Raw genomic sequence first — 13,027 nt, forward strand, 5'->3', positions numbered from 1 at the left:
ATGCCTAACACTAATGCTAAGCCAAAACCTAACAATTTGAATTAATTTTCCCCAAGGATCATCTGAATTAGAGATCTCTTTGAGATGATCTAGGGTTTGGGGCGCCTGTTCAGCAAGGAACTAGAACTGCGAGGGATAACCTGTTCCTCTGTACGTGTTGCGCCTCCTCACTGTCAGGTGAAAAGAAGCACTTGATGACGCCACGTGTATCGGATGAGACGTGGTTGTCTACACTCCCCGGTCTAAACAGTAGGGGTTGGCACTTGGCACTCACAAGGACTGTATTTACATGGAGGTAATTGGCATAACGACTACATTGGGGAGAAAAATTAAAAATAAGAAAAGATCAAAAGAGTTGATCAAAAACTCTTTCCAAAGCTTGAGGCTATTGGAGTCCGCAACAAAGCACTCACACCAATAAGGACTACTTTAAGATTTCTATGCTTGGGATTATTGTGCTTCACAAGTCCACATGCATAGACAACCACAATTCTTACAGTTCCTGGCACTGTCAATTTGGCTAGATTCAGTTAATTTTGACATACTGTAACTTTCCCTGCACTTGAGTGCAGTCAAGAACAGGAAACATCCAAAAATATTAGCACTTAATAACAGATGCTAATTATTTCTCCTTCAACGTAAAATATAAAAATTGGCATCAATTCAAACCTCCTTAAAAGCTGAATATGTCAGAATCTTTGAGGTATAATCTTGAACGTTTTGGGACAGAAAACCTTTTTATGGTTGGAAAGTTTCACGTGACAATCAACACAGCAAGCTCAGAAAATCCATAGGCAAGAGTAGGACAACACAGGCAAGGGAATGTGGGGAGGTCTGCTTTGAAGAAGAGCTCAATTCATCCGATAAGGATGTGAAGAGCAAATGAAAGATACAAAGATTAACTTTGAATAGATATGCGTGGAGAATTGATTCCAGAGTTCAAAAGAAGACCATTACCAGAAAAATAATCCTCAGTACACATTCACAATCACCCACTCTTTCTGACTGAATGTGCATCAGCACGCAGCGCACATCCGGGATCGTTCACGCTCTCCCTAAGCTTGCTTACAGAAGGAAAAAAGAAGGATATGGGATCAAACTCGCAACTCTCAGGTCATTACTAGACCTCTCTACCTTCTGCTTTTCCATCTCTCGTTATTTAGCCACCTTTTCTCTAGAGCACTGGTTCTCAATGTGAGGACCGGGGACCCCCAGGGGTCCTTGGGGGGAAACCAAAAGGACCCTTACAGGTCTGTAATTCTGAGAGTGTACAAATGAAACCTAATGGAACCTTACAGGTCTGTACTTCTGATAGCAAATGGAAACAAACAAACCATTACGGGCCTGTAACTCAGAGTGTACGGTACAAATGAAACCAAACGGTCCCTTACAGGTCTTTATTGCGACCAAAGGTAGCAGTATACCATGAGAAATTACGTAGCTTGTCCATCTTTCAGTACAGGAAGTGATGTCACGTGTCTTTCCGTACAGGAAGTGATGTCACGTGACATCACCTCATCAAAGATCAAACCCTGGATATTCATACTGTCACTGTGACATCACAGGTGATATCACAGTGACAGTCCATATATGGGTATCCCTGATGTCATTGATATATATCACTGGCCAGATGGCAAAGGCATGCCCATAACTGTGTGGCTGGTTCAGATAGGGATCTCCATGTATGGGCATAAATATTATATAAACATATCTTACAATAAATGCAAGCCCTGTTAGGGTACCCCTTATGCCCATATATGGAGATCCCCAGGCATCAAACCCCCCAGTAACTTGCCAAGGCCCTGCTTGGCTTTACTAATAAACATACATTTTATGCCCATATATGGAGATTCCTATATTATCAATATTAAAGACATTATTAAGGATATTATGTTATCAACATTAAGGAAATATCTGGGAATGTCCATATTTGGTAATGCCCATATATGGGCATGTTTTGACATAACATTGTTGACCATCATGCATGTCTCCACATGAGTAACTGGTCCCATATACATCACTGGCCAGATGGCCAAGGATTGGCGCGACGTTGCATGTTACCCTGAGGTGTCTTACTAGTCTTCAAGACTATAAAAATGGAAGCAAATAAACCTTAATGGGTCTGTAGCTCAGAGTATACAAATGGAACCAAATTAACCATGGGTGTGTATAAATGGAACCAGTAGATTGCCATTTGCATACTGTCAGAGTTAAATTAAAGATTTTTGTAGATTGGGGTCTCAGAGAAGAAATCCTATCAAATTGAGGTCTGTGGCCTAATGCATATCAAACTAGGGGTCCTTGAAATTAAAAAGGTTGAGAATCACTGCTCTAGGGGATTCACAGCAACTCTTCAATCTAAAGTAGAGAGTAAGAAAAGTAGAGCAGAAGACGCTCAATCTCGCTCAGCAGTCATAAGAAGAAGGGAAAGAGAACTGAGAAACCAGAAGCTGAATGCACCTTCTCTGTGTATCTGCACTACCAAGACTCCCTAATCGGGAGATAAGCGACCGTCAGGTCGCATACACAAGTAATACTGTACCTTCTCTGGATGAGGTAGTCCTCCAGGATGTCCAGGCAGCGTACCATCTGTGAGAAGATGAGCACTTTGTGGCCGCCGGCTTTCATCTTGGGCAGCAGCTTGTCGATGAGGACCAGTTTGCCAGCAGACTGAACCATGGCCTGCAGGTGGAAGTCAAAGGAGGCTGGGTTGTACACCTCCCGGAAGTCCTCCATGATCTTCTCCTCCGCACCTGGGAAAAAGGAAAGAGACAAGGTTATCAGCTACAATGTTGCTTTTTACTACACAGTAAATTCTCAGTGTACATCTAACTCCAACTAAAGGGGGGCATACACTGGACACGGGCGGCTGCGCAGTGCCACACAGCACATCCATTTCCCCCGGTGGGGAGAACCATGGGAGAACACGTTCACCGCGCGGCAACGCTGGAAAAATAGAACAGCGGCGTATCGGAGCGACAGGCGAGGCGGCAAACCCAAGTCTGCGCGCATCTGACGCCGTCGGTATGGGTTAGTTCATTGAAAATAATGGGGCCGTATGTTTTGACACGCCGCTTCCGCGCCGCCTCCGTGCCGCCTCCGCGTCCGGTGTGTGTTCCCCTTAAGTGTGGGTAATGAAAAGTATCTTGCTTAATTTATTTTTAATTGCAGTGTTTCGGTCAATGATCTCTTTCAGGCATAGTGATGCTCGAAGAAGGTACTTGACTGAAACATTGAGATTACAAAGGATTTACTTTATTAACCACTTAAACACTATCTATACAGTACACTTCGCTGACTGGGGTCCCCTAGCCTAGGGGTCTATATCTTCTCCTTTTTTGCCCGCCAAGCCTCGCAACGTTGTGAGCTTGTAGATCGGCTATTTTCAGCAAATGTTCACCTGTTATGACATGCCCAGAATAGGAACGCTAACGTTTCATGTGGTTACGGAAGTGAAGGGATGGGGTGTTTTTTCTATTTTCATTTTTTTTTTAGATACATTTTTATCCCACAATGTTGTAACCCATCTTTCACCCAGTCCCAATTGCCTAAGCTAAGGAATCGAACCCAGGACCTTCTAGCTGTGAGGCAACAGCGATACCGACTGCGCCACCATACCCCATTTTTTTCCATTCTTAAGTCAGAGAATGTACAAATTAACACTGAGCATTTACTGTGTGCAATCAACACTGTACTTTCTTTCTTTCTAGGAATCATGTACAATACAAACACAAATAGCATACACACATATTCACAATACAGTGAGATAATATACAGGGTGGCAACCAAAAAATCCAAGCAACAGTAAACTGCAGTAAATGATTATGTATTGAAGTAATCTAAAAAATGGAAGTGCTGCAATAAAACTATGTATACGTAAAAAATGAGTGGTACACAGTAATTCAATTATTACTGTATAAGACATATGCCGTATTTAAGTCTCAGCAGCACAGATTGCAAAGTGACTGATGCTTGTTTCCCTCAGTTTGGTCCGATGCACATTAAAATATTCATTTCATTTATTTATAGCAGAGCCCACTGGCATAGGAGCACACTGCAGTTCCTCCTCCCTACGTTACATGTTCTCTCTTCCTGATGATATAATCATGTAAAATGTCCATTAACATGCAGCCCACATCTGACAAGAGACATGTCGCTGATGCCGTTCTCCTCCCCCACCGCAGCTTTTCTCTCAATCTGGTCAAAAGTACATCAGCAGTACAGCGTGTATACATCATCCAGCTAACAGGGCTGACAGTCGGTACAGACACAGTGACACGTTTCAGTGAGGATGACACTTCCATTTGTTCCATGATATTCCTCGTCTCAATCGAGCCCTTGTTGCACATTAGCCTTCATCAGTAGACTGTTCCCTTTCATTACACTGGAGTGGTGTGGTTATTATAAAATGAGGTAACTTATTGCGCTGACAATGACAACTAGCATTATAAAATGATATGACAGCGTGAAAGTAACACATTATTGCACCTCTTAAAAAGGACAGGAGGGGTGCTTAATTCCCCGGATGACAAAAAGATAGAGAACACTTTGGAGGGGATGGCGACCACACGTTTTACTGATATTGATTGATGGGCTTCAGCTAATGACATTACAGTGTGTGACATTTTGGAAGATAAGACTTCCTCTTATTCTGCTCCAAAGCACTTTGGCTATCATCACTTAACCACATGTACATGTACCCTATTCTGGGTATGTCATACAATATGTGAACATTATGGCAAAAATAGGCACTAAACGAAAATAGATTTACAAGCTCACAACAACACGACACAATTCACCACACTGTGAGCTTGTAGATCGGCTATTTTCGTCAAAGAGATTTGGCGTAGAGGGAAAAAAAGGAGGGGACCAAATACAGACTCCTGGGTGACTCAGGTCAACAAACTATATACAGTACATACTTTACATAGGGTTTGAGTGGTTAACCTACTCTATTTGTATGTACAGTAGGCCTAACTATAGCAACACTGCTGTAGACCTCAGCTTGGGCAAACAACATATGGTCCTGACTCCTGACACATATATGAAGCAGTGTGAAATTGTGTAAAGCAGACATTAGCCAGTCCAAGGACTGTAGTCTGTAAGGCAAAACTCTACCCATTACGCAATGAGATAAGTTTTCCAGTGCAGTTTCTCCGGACTCAACGCGGTCTGATGTAATGAAAGGCAAACTACCTCAGGGCAGAGTGGGAAGCACATCAACCACATCCTTCAATTCAGTTTCATCAATATTCATAATCGTCCCTGCTCTGCGCTAAGTACAGTAAGTAGCCCTGGGAGCAAACGGTTCCTGAGCCGTGTGGCCCATAGGTCAGGAGCCTAGCTCCTATTTCCATAGCCTGAGGCACCTTTATGTCTAAGTACACACCCCTGGACATGACCCTTGACCCATTAAGACCTGAGGCCGATTCTACAAATGCCCTCTAAATCAGTAGTTTTCATACTTTCAAGATTAAATAATTGTTCAAAAATAGCAGATGTACAAGCTCTCGACATCTGCTTGTACATGACACAGATGCAAAAATTACACAGTGTGGTAGAAATATTTATAGTTGTCTAAAGAAGATCTCCCAAGGCTACTCATTTAGATGTACCTGCAGCTGTCAATCTAACAGCTGACATCCATGGACTGTGACTTCTACTCCTACTCTGTGTCAGCATAAATCTGTACTAAGAGATGCTATACATGGTCATTGCAACTTAACCAGTCAGCCTTATTATATACTGTATGGTACTTAGTATAGCTGTTTAGATTCTCTCTCCATCTAGGGAGAGCACCTTGGTGTATAAGAGGTGTCCCATATGACACTTCAGGAAGTCTTCTGCCCGACAGGGCAAAGCTCTGGCCAGCAGGCCAGAGCTCTCTGATTCTGTATGCTGTTTCTCTGTTGCTGAATCTTCTTCAATAAATGGTTGACTTCACTTCACTGACTGGATATTAATATTTTTCTATCATAACAGAAGCTTTCCCAGTTTTAAATGCTGAATGACAAGCAGGGAGGCATTGGGTACCTTTTTTACAGAATTTGGTCAGGCCAGGGATTGACCAACATAAAAGCGACATACTGTATTAGCGAATAGAATATCCCCACTGCAACAAACAACAACAACAATCAAATCTAGAGAATGCACTAATAGGCTCTATGCATAACTGTGGTCCTGAGTTTCCAGAAGGTGGCATGATGCCGTTTCCTGATCCAGCTCCTTTTCACATAGCTTTGTTTGATTGGCTCGGCGGCAGATCTGAACCGGAACCACATGCCTTATGCAGGTTTCATACTGTACATTTCAGATCTGAACCGGAACCACATGCCTTGTGCAGGTGTCATACTGTACATTTCGGAATGCGTTTCCGAAACCATTACCTCCTTGGCGGAGGTAATAAAACAATTCAATCATTCAATCAATCCTACGGTTCTGACTCAGTGGAAGGAAGAGGAAGTTGAGTTAAGTTATGTGTGTGTGTGAGAATTGCTCTATTCAAGATGTACTGTAGTGTACACTAATGGTCTTATCTGAGACCAAAGCAAGGGAGGGTAGCTTGGTAATGGGCCTAAGGAGCAGAACACAGAAGGCCACAGAGAGGAAAGCACAGCACAGCTCACTCTCTATTCACCTGCTCTCACTTCCCCATTCAGTGATGCTTGACAACTAGCTTAGTTACACCTTATACAGTATAACACGTTATGTACTTTTCACACATATACGTACGTAAATGCTTTTGAATGTGAGTAACATCATTAACCCATTGCACATGATGGGTTGGCCCACTGAGACCGACGTATAAAAGGCAATCGAATTAATACAGTACAACATATGCGCTATCTCTAGGAAAAGTCCCAGCATTTACTCGGCTATATCTAAGCAACTAATTTCATGTGATAACCACCAAGTGACCTCACGTAGGAGTGGATCAGCGCCTCTTAATACATCATACCGTATTTCACCCCGCATTCCACCCCGGGAAAGTGTATTTTAGTATTAACTGAGAGGCATTGGTGAGAACAGTATGGGGATGGTAGAGAATGGATTATGCAAAATATGCTTGGTGGGAACCACACAATGCTAGCGTACTTTATGGTCTGGTTGGCCAGGTCTAGCCATGTGAAGCTGCAGCCTCCCTTTGGCTAGATTATACTTTCTATCAACAATCTTTCTATTCCATCAATCAGTCCAGCAAAACACATACAACTATTATACAAGCATATTTAATCAACACGGAATAGGAAAGAAAATACCCCATTCCTCTGCCCATGCCTTCACTGAGACTCGAGATGCTTAAAGGAATATTTCACTTTCACAAAAATCTTTTGGTAATTTTATTGTCTAATCAGGCCAGGGCAGTTTTTTAATTGCTTGATTCAGTATTTAGATATTTGATATACATTTTCCCCTAGTTGCCTCCTTCCTATACAAACCCCCTTCAAACTCCATTTTAACCATGATGGATTCAATGAAAACACCTGTCCTTTTTTCTGGTGACTCCTGACAAATAGTCTGGGGGACGATGGGTTTCTTTTCAGTAGTACTATACTGTAAAATTGTACTTCTAAAATAGGATTAAGGAACTTTGGAAACTTGCCATAAGCTTGATTGCAGTTAAATTAGAAAACCAACAATAAAACATGTTTCAAACCAACGTGAGACAGACAAACAGCAAAACAGAGTTGCTGCAGAGCCCTAGCAAACAGTATGTATGCCATTTCTGTTGGTGATAAATTGATTTTGTCTGATTCAATTACAAATTAAAACTGTTTATAACTGTGTGTGTGTGTGTGTGTGTGTGTGTGTGTGTGTGTGTGTGTGTGTGTGTGTGTGTGTGTGTGTGTGTGTGTGTGTGTGTGTGTGTGTGTGTGTGTGTGGGACTAAGTTTGTACAGTATTTGTATGATGCATAGATTATTACAGCAAATGTTCTGAACATAACATATATGAGCTGGGAAATTACAGTACTTCCTGTATTTCTCCAAAAATACATAATTAATATGACTGAAATACATCTTTCATAGAATTATCTTTCATTCACATGCTGAAGCACCCAAGAGACAGTTCTGACACATTAATGGGCTTATGATGACAGACATATGACAGCTGTCACCATTTGATTTGATCATGCTATCCAGATATCCCATGGTACGTACAGTACTGTACCTTGTGCTACTGAGAATAGTGTGCACTACAACACATGATATACTCAAGTGTTCCCTGTGAGTGATAGGCCTGTCACAACCCTATATTACTAGTAAGACGCCTCAGGGAGACGCCGATTCTTGGCTATCTGGCCAGTGATGTATATCGGACCAGTTGCCCAATCTCAACAGTGCCTGTTGAGATTGGCAGAACGTGCCCATATATGGGCATTACCAAATATGGGCATTCCCAGATATGCCCCTAATATTGATGACATCGGGACAGGGATCTCCGCATAGAACGGACAAGGACGTAATTAATTTGCAAGTGTGATCTGGGAATATGCCCTTAATATTGATGACACTGGGACAGGGATCTCCATACTGTATATGGGCATAAAACGGACAAGGATGTAATTAATTTGCAAGTGTGATCTGGGAATGCCCATATATGGGCATGTTCTGACATCACATTTTCGACTATATATGGGCATAAAATATAGGGGCAATTGGGCATAAAAGGGACATGAAGCCAGAGCGTGATGTCAGAGCAGCAAACCCATTCTGTTAAGAGTGGTTCCCCTACATCACAGTGACATCAGAGCATGATGTCAGAGTGATGTCACAATGACAAGGGAACCAATAGACTGTAAAAATGTGTACTGACTGACTGAATGACTGATACAGACAGACAGACAGACAGACAGACAGACAGACAGACGGAGACAAGCTGCAACATTTCTCATGGTATACTGCGACCTTCGGTTGCAAGAATTGGCTAATGGATGGGCGGCACACTGCCAGGCACTATGACTCAAGACATAACCATATATTGAGTTTACTATGACTCAGACATAACCATATATAGAGTTCCCACTGCAGCTACACCCAAATATGGTATGTAGCAGACCCAAACAAGCATGGGTCAGATTGGCATCGTGACATATAGGTGTAACTGGGCTGCGTAGCGGCCCAAACCTCTAGTTATTACATCATCTCATAATCACAATTATTTTGCATTATCGTCATAATCGTTTTCATGTTGAGAAATGTACATACATTTTCAAACGTTTTCCAAAAATTGTGGAAATAGGCAATCCACAAGCTCACAAATTGTCGCACAACACATTGTGAGCTGGAAGATATTTAGCTAAAATATTTTGAAACAATAATTTCATTTCACTGACTTCATTTGCTTGTTTTGATTGACAAAGAGATGCTGCGATTTTTGCAAGTAGGGAACTATCAATTATTTTCATAGTGATTGTTCTACTAATTACTTTTCGATTAATCAAGAATCAACACAAAAAAACAAAAGCTTTATACTACAATGGTGTGACGCCAAAATATTGTGAGCCATTTAAAAAACAATCAATTAAATTGCTAAGTTCAATTAACTGTTGTGCCCCTATTTGCATGTATCCATGGCTGAGTGCCAAAATAAAGAACTCTGCAACTCAAGCGTTGCTTCGAGCACCTGATGTTGTCTGAAAGTTTATAAGCTTAAAAAAATGTAACACGTGAATTTAGGAGTAAAAGCTAACCTTTGATGAGGTAGGGGTGATTGCAACACTTCCTCAGCTCCATCATGGTGTTGACCAGGTTGGGCACGTTGGCTGTTCCCACTCCCTTGGACAGGAAGGAGAAGTTCTTCTCCAGGATGGCCCGGTAGTATTTCTTCTGGATGTTGGTCAGCTCCACCTCGATGATGGTCTCCTCTTTGGGAGCCAGCTTCTTCTCCACGTCCTCCTTCAGACGACGCAGCATCATGGGCTTCAGGATGCCCTGGAGTTTCTGGACCTGTCAAGAGAGGAAACATGGAGATGAGATGAGCGTTTTGCAGTTTGTCCCATTATCAGCATCAGCATGCAAACGTGGGTGGGTGATTTCACCTAGGGCATGCTTGTCTATCTGTGAATGCAATCAACTTCCTTCCCTACCATAGAGAGGTGCTAACATGTCGTTCAATTGTGTCCACTCCATCTATATAAATCTAGGGATAGGCCTGTGACTACTTAGTAAAAGTCATGGGTGTATCACATGAACATTGTAATAATATATTTTTTTTACATCACTAGTGAACATTCAGCAAAAATAGCAGATCTACATGCATCGCAATTCGGCTATTTTCAGTAGTATCAGTAGCAGTATAAAAGGAGAGGGCCAATGCTGACCACTGGGGTACCCCAGTCAACGAAGTATATAGGTTTAAGTGGATAAAATATGATTTCAATGACAGGATATTAACCGGAACCAGCAGAAAGAAAATACTCTTAACAGAGAGATGAATGGGAGTAAATTTTGTTCCCTCTCTCCCTGACCCTGATTTCAGTGGCATTTTGAATATGATTGTATATTTCTGCCGATGACTGTAGCACCACTTCACATTCCAGGTCCTTGACATGGTGGTGATGCACCCAGTGATCCAAGACTTAAAATACTCCTCTTAGAACCTGGATAAAGAGAGGCCATCGAGGTTTTAGCTTACAGAGTTGAAATATCTCTGATTATAAATGGGTACATTGCTCCTTGCTCTAGTGCATCACCGCCACTGTACACATTTAGCCCTCTCAGGTCTTACTGCTATCATTCATTACCCACTTACAGTAAGCCCCATTTCAACAACAGTGAAATAGAGGGTCTACAAGCTGACCCAAAATGACATGCCTGAAATACGGACACCAGGTTGAAAGAAGACGACTGCAGTTGATTCAGAACACTGCAGTGGAGTACATCACTCCAATTCTTAAATCCTTACACTGCACTGGCTGCCTGTGTATCAAATAATTGATTTCAAAATACTACTGTTGGTCTATAAAGTGTTTAATGGTTCAGGGACAAAATAAATCTCTGATCTTGTGCGATATTATAAACCACCCAGAACTCTCAGGTCATCTGGGAAAGGTCTGCTCTCCCTAAAACCAAAACTAAAGGTGGTTTTTATGCACCACATATCTGGAACAAACTCCCAGAAAACTGCAGATCTGCTGCCACTCTTATTTCTTTTAAAACACAACTTAAGACCTTTCTGTTTACTGCTGCCTTTGATTGAGTTACTTTTATATTTCTTTCTCTTCTGCACTGTAATTGTATGTTATTTTACTTCTTTTGTTTTATGCATCCTAATGTCATTGTATAATTGTGTTTCCTTTACTTGTTGTACTGTGTAAAGCACATTGAATTCCTTTGTTGTTGAATTGTGCTATACAAAAAAAATGGCCTTGCCTTGCCTCAATTATAAAAGGAGAAATGCTGTGTAGTGTAGTGACTTCTGTTTGCTTTGAGCATGTGTCAATTATATTAAAACAACCAGTAGCCTAATATATCATCATAATATTATGTGATATCATTAGCCACCACATGTTGGTGTGTGTGTGTGTGTGTGTGTGTGTGTGTGTGTGTGTGTGTGTGTGTGTGTGTGTGTGTGTGTGTGTGTGTGTGTGTGTGTGCGCGCGTGTGCATTCCGCACGCGCGCGTGCACACGTGTGTGTGTGTGTGTGTGTGTGTGTGTGTGCGTGCGTGCGTGCGTGCGTGCGTGCGTGCGTGCGTGCGTGCGTGCGCGCGCGCGTGTGTGTGTGTGTGCGTGCCTGCATGCCGTGCATGTGTGTTGTGCGTGCATCAATGTGCCCCAGTTAGAACGGTGCACAATTCAACAGTTCCATCTGCACAAACAGGACCTTGGGCTGCACGTGCTGAGACAACACCAGGTGTGGATGTCTTTCCCTTGATACACACACCAAACCAGCACCTGAATCCAAGCAGGCCTGGATCATTTAGTCTGGCAGTTAAAGATACAATATGAAATATACACAAGTTTACAATGACAAACTACCCCCATTTGAGAAGATAGTGCAGATTTCTTTTTTCAAAAATAGGCAAATGTTTAAACTGTTCCACATTTTGATGGGTAACCCCTGGAACCCCCTCAAGGACCAATGGGGACCAGTGTTTGAGTCACAGTCCAGTACTACAGCTGACTTGCTCCACTGGAGCAGCTAGGGGGTTCTTTGTCTTGCTGAAGGGCTCTTGTTGAGCGTGGGAGTGTCCCGTTCATGCATTTCCTCACCTGGTCACACAACCCATCATCTCAATACTCCTCTGCTACTGCAGTCCCCAACAAAACAACACATTTTTAATGACAAGCCAGTGCAGAACAAAAGCACCACTTCCAAGTAGTTACAGTACACAGGATACAGCTGTCTGGCGATGCTGTCATTTCTCCTTTATCCTCCTCCATAGCATTTAAAAGTTATAATCTGTTGGCATTTTTACGGTCTGCTGAAAGCAGAGATGAACAAACGTGTAGCAAGGTACTGCACCGTTTATTCTAAATAGATTTTGGTACATTGGATCCACAAAGAGGGAACCCTCCTACATGTCGTTCTCGTTTAGCCTAACCTCTTCAGTTCTATCACTTCCATCCTACTGCTGACATTGTACTACTGTATAGTCATCTGAGTCGTATGGCCAGAGATGGGCCATACGATTAACCACTTGAAACAGCGATTCTCAAACATTTACATACAAAATTCAAGGACCCCCCGTTTGTTGATTTTTGTTCTCTGGGAACGCAATCTGCACTGTAGCATCACCTGTGTTGATGTAACTCTGAGATTGTCTGAGTTACAGACACATAAGGGTCCATTTGGTTCTAAACTTAGCATACACTTTGAGAACCACTGCTATAGACATCATTGACGGGGTGCCCCAGGGCTCTATAATTTGTTTATGCTCGGTCTATACTTGATCTACAAGCACGTTGTATGCAGCTTGTAGATCTGCCTTTTACTCAGACTGCTCGCCTATTTTTGCTGAATGCTTGCTATTATGACATCATTGGGACCTGCTAGGGCCTTGTGTGGTTCAAAACGCGAACAA

At 42.3% G+C, this 13,027-nt stretch overlaps 1 protein-coding gene across 4 annotated transcripts in view; it reads right to left on the bottom strand.

Moving 5' to 3' along the window:
- chd9 (chromodomain helicase DNA binding protein 9) overlaps positions 1 to 13,027 on the bottom strand; it is a 163,058-nt gene that overhangs the window by 39,247 nt on the left and 110,784 nt on the right. For all 4 annotated transcript variants that reach the window (XM_080729294.1, XM_080729295.1, XM_080729293.1 and 1 more), the window contains 2 exons: positions 9,694 to 9,949; positions 2,543 to 2,753 (listed from right to left, as the gene is read on the bottom strand). In XM_080729294.1, the coding sequence (XP_080585420.1) occupies positions 2,543 to 2,753; positions 9,694 to 9,949 (467 nt within the window). The remainder of the gene's footprint in view (positions 1 to 2,542; positions 2,754 to 9,693; positions 9,950 to 13,027) is intronic.

This window comes from Nannobrachium achirus, assembly GCF_963921795.1.
Source record: "Nannobrachium achirus genome assembly, chromosome: 7".
NCBI lineage: Eukaryota > Metazoa > Chordata > Actinopteri > Myctophiformes > Myctophidae > Nannobrachium > Nannobrachium achirus.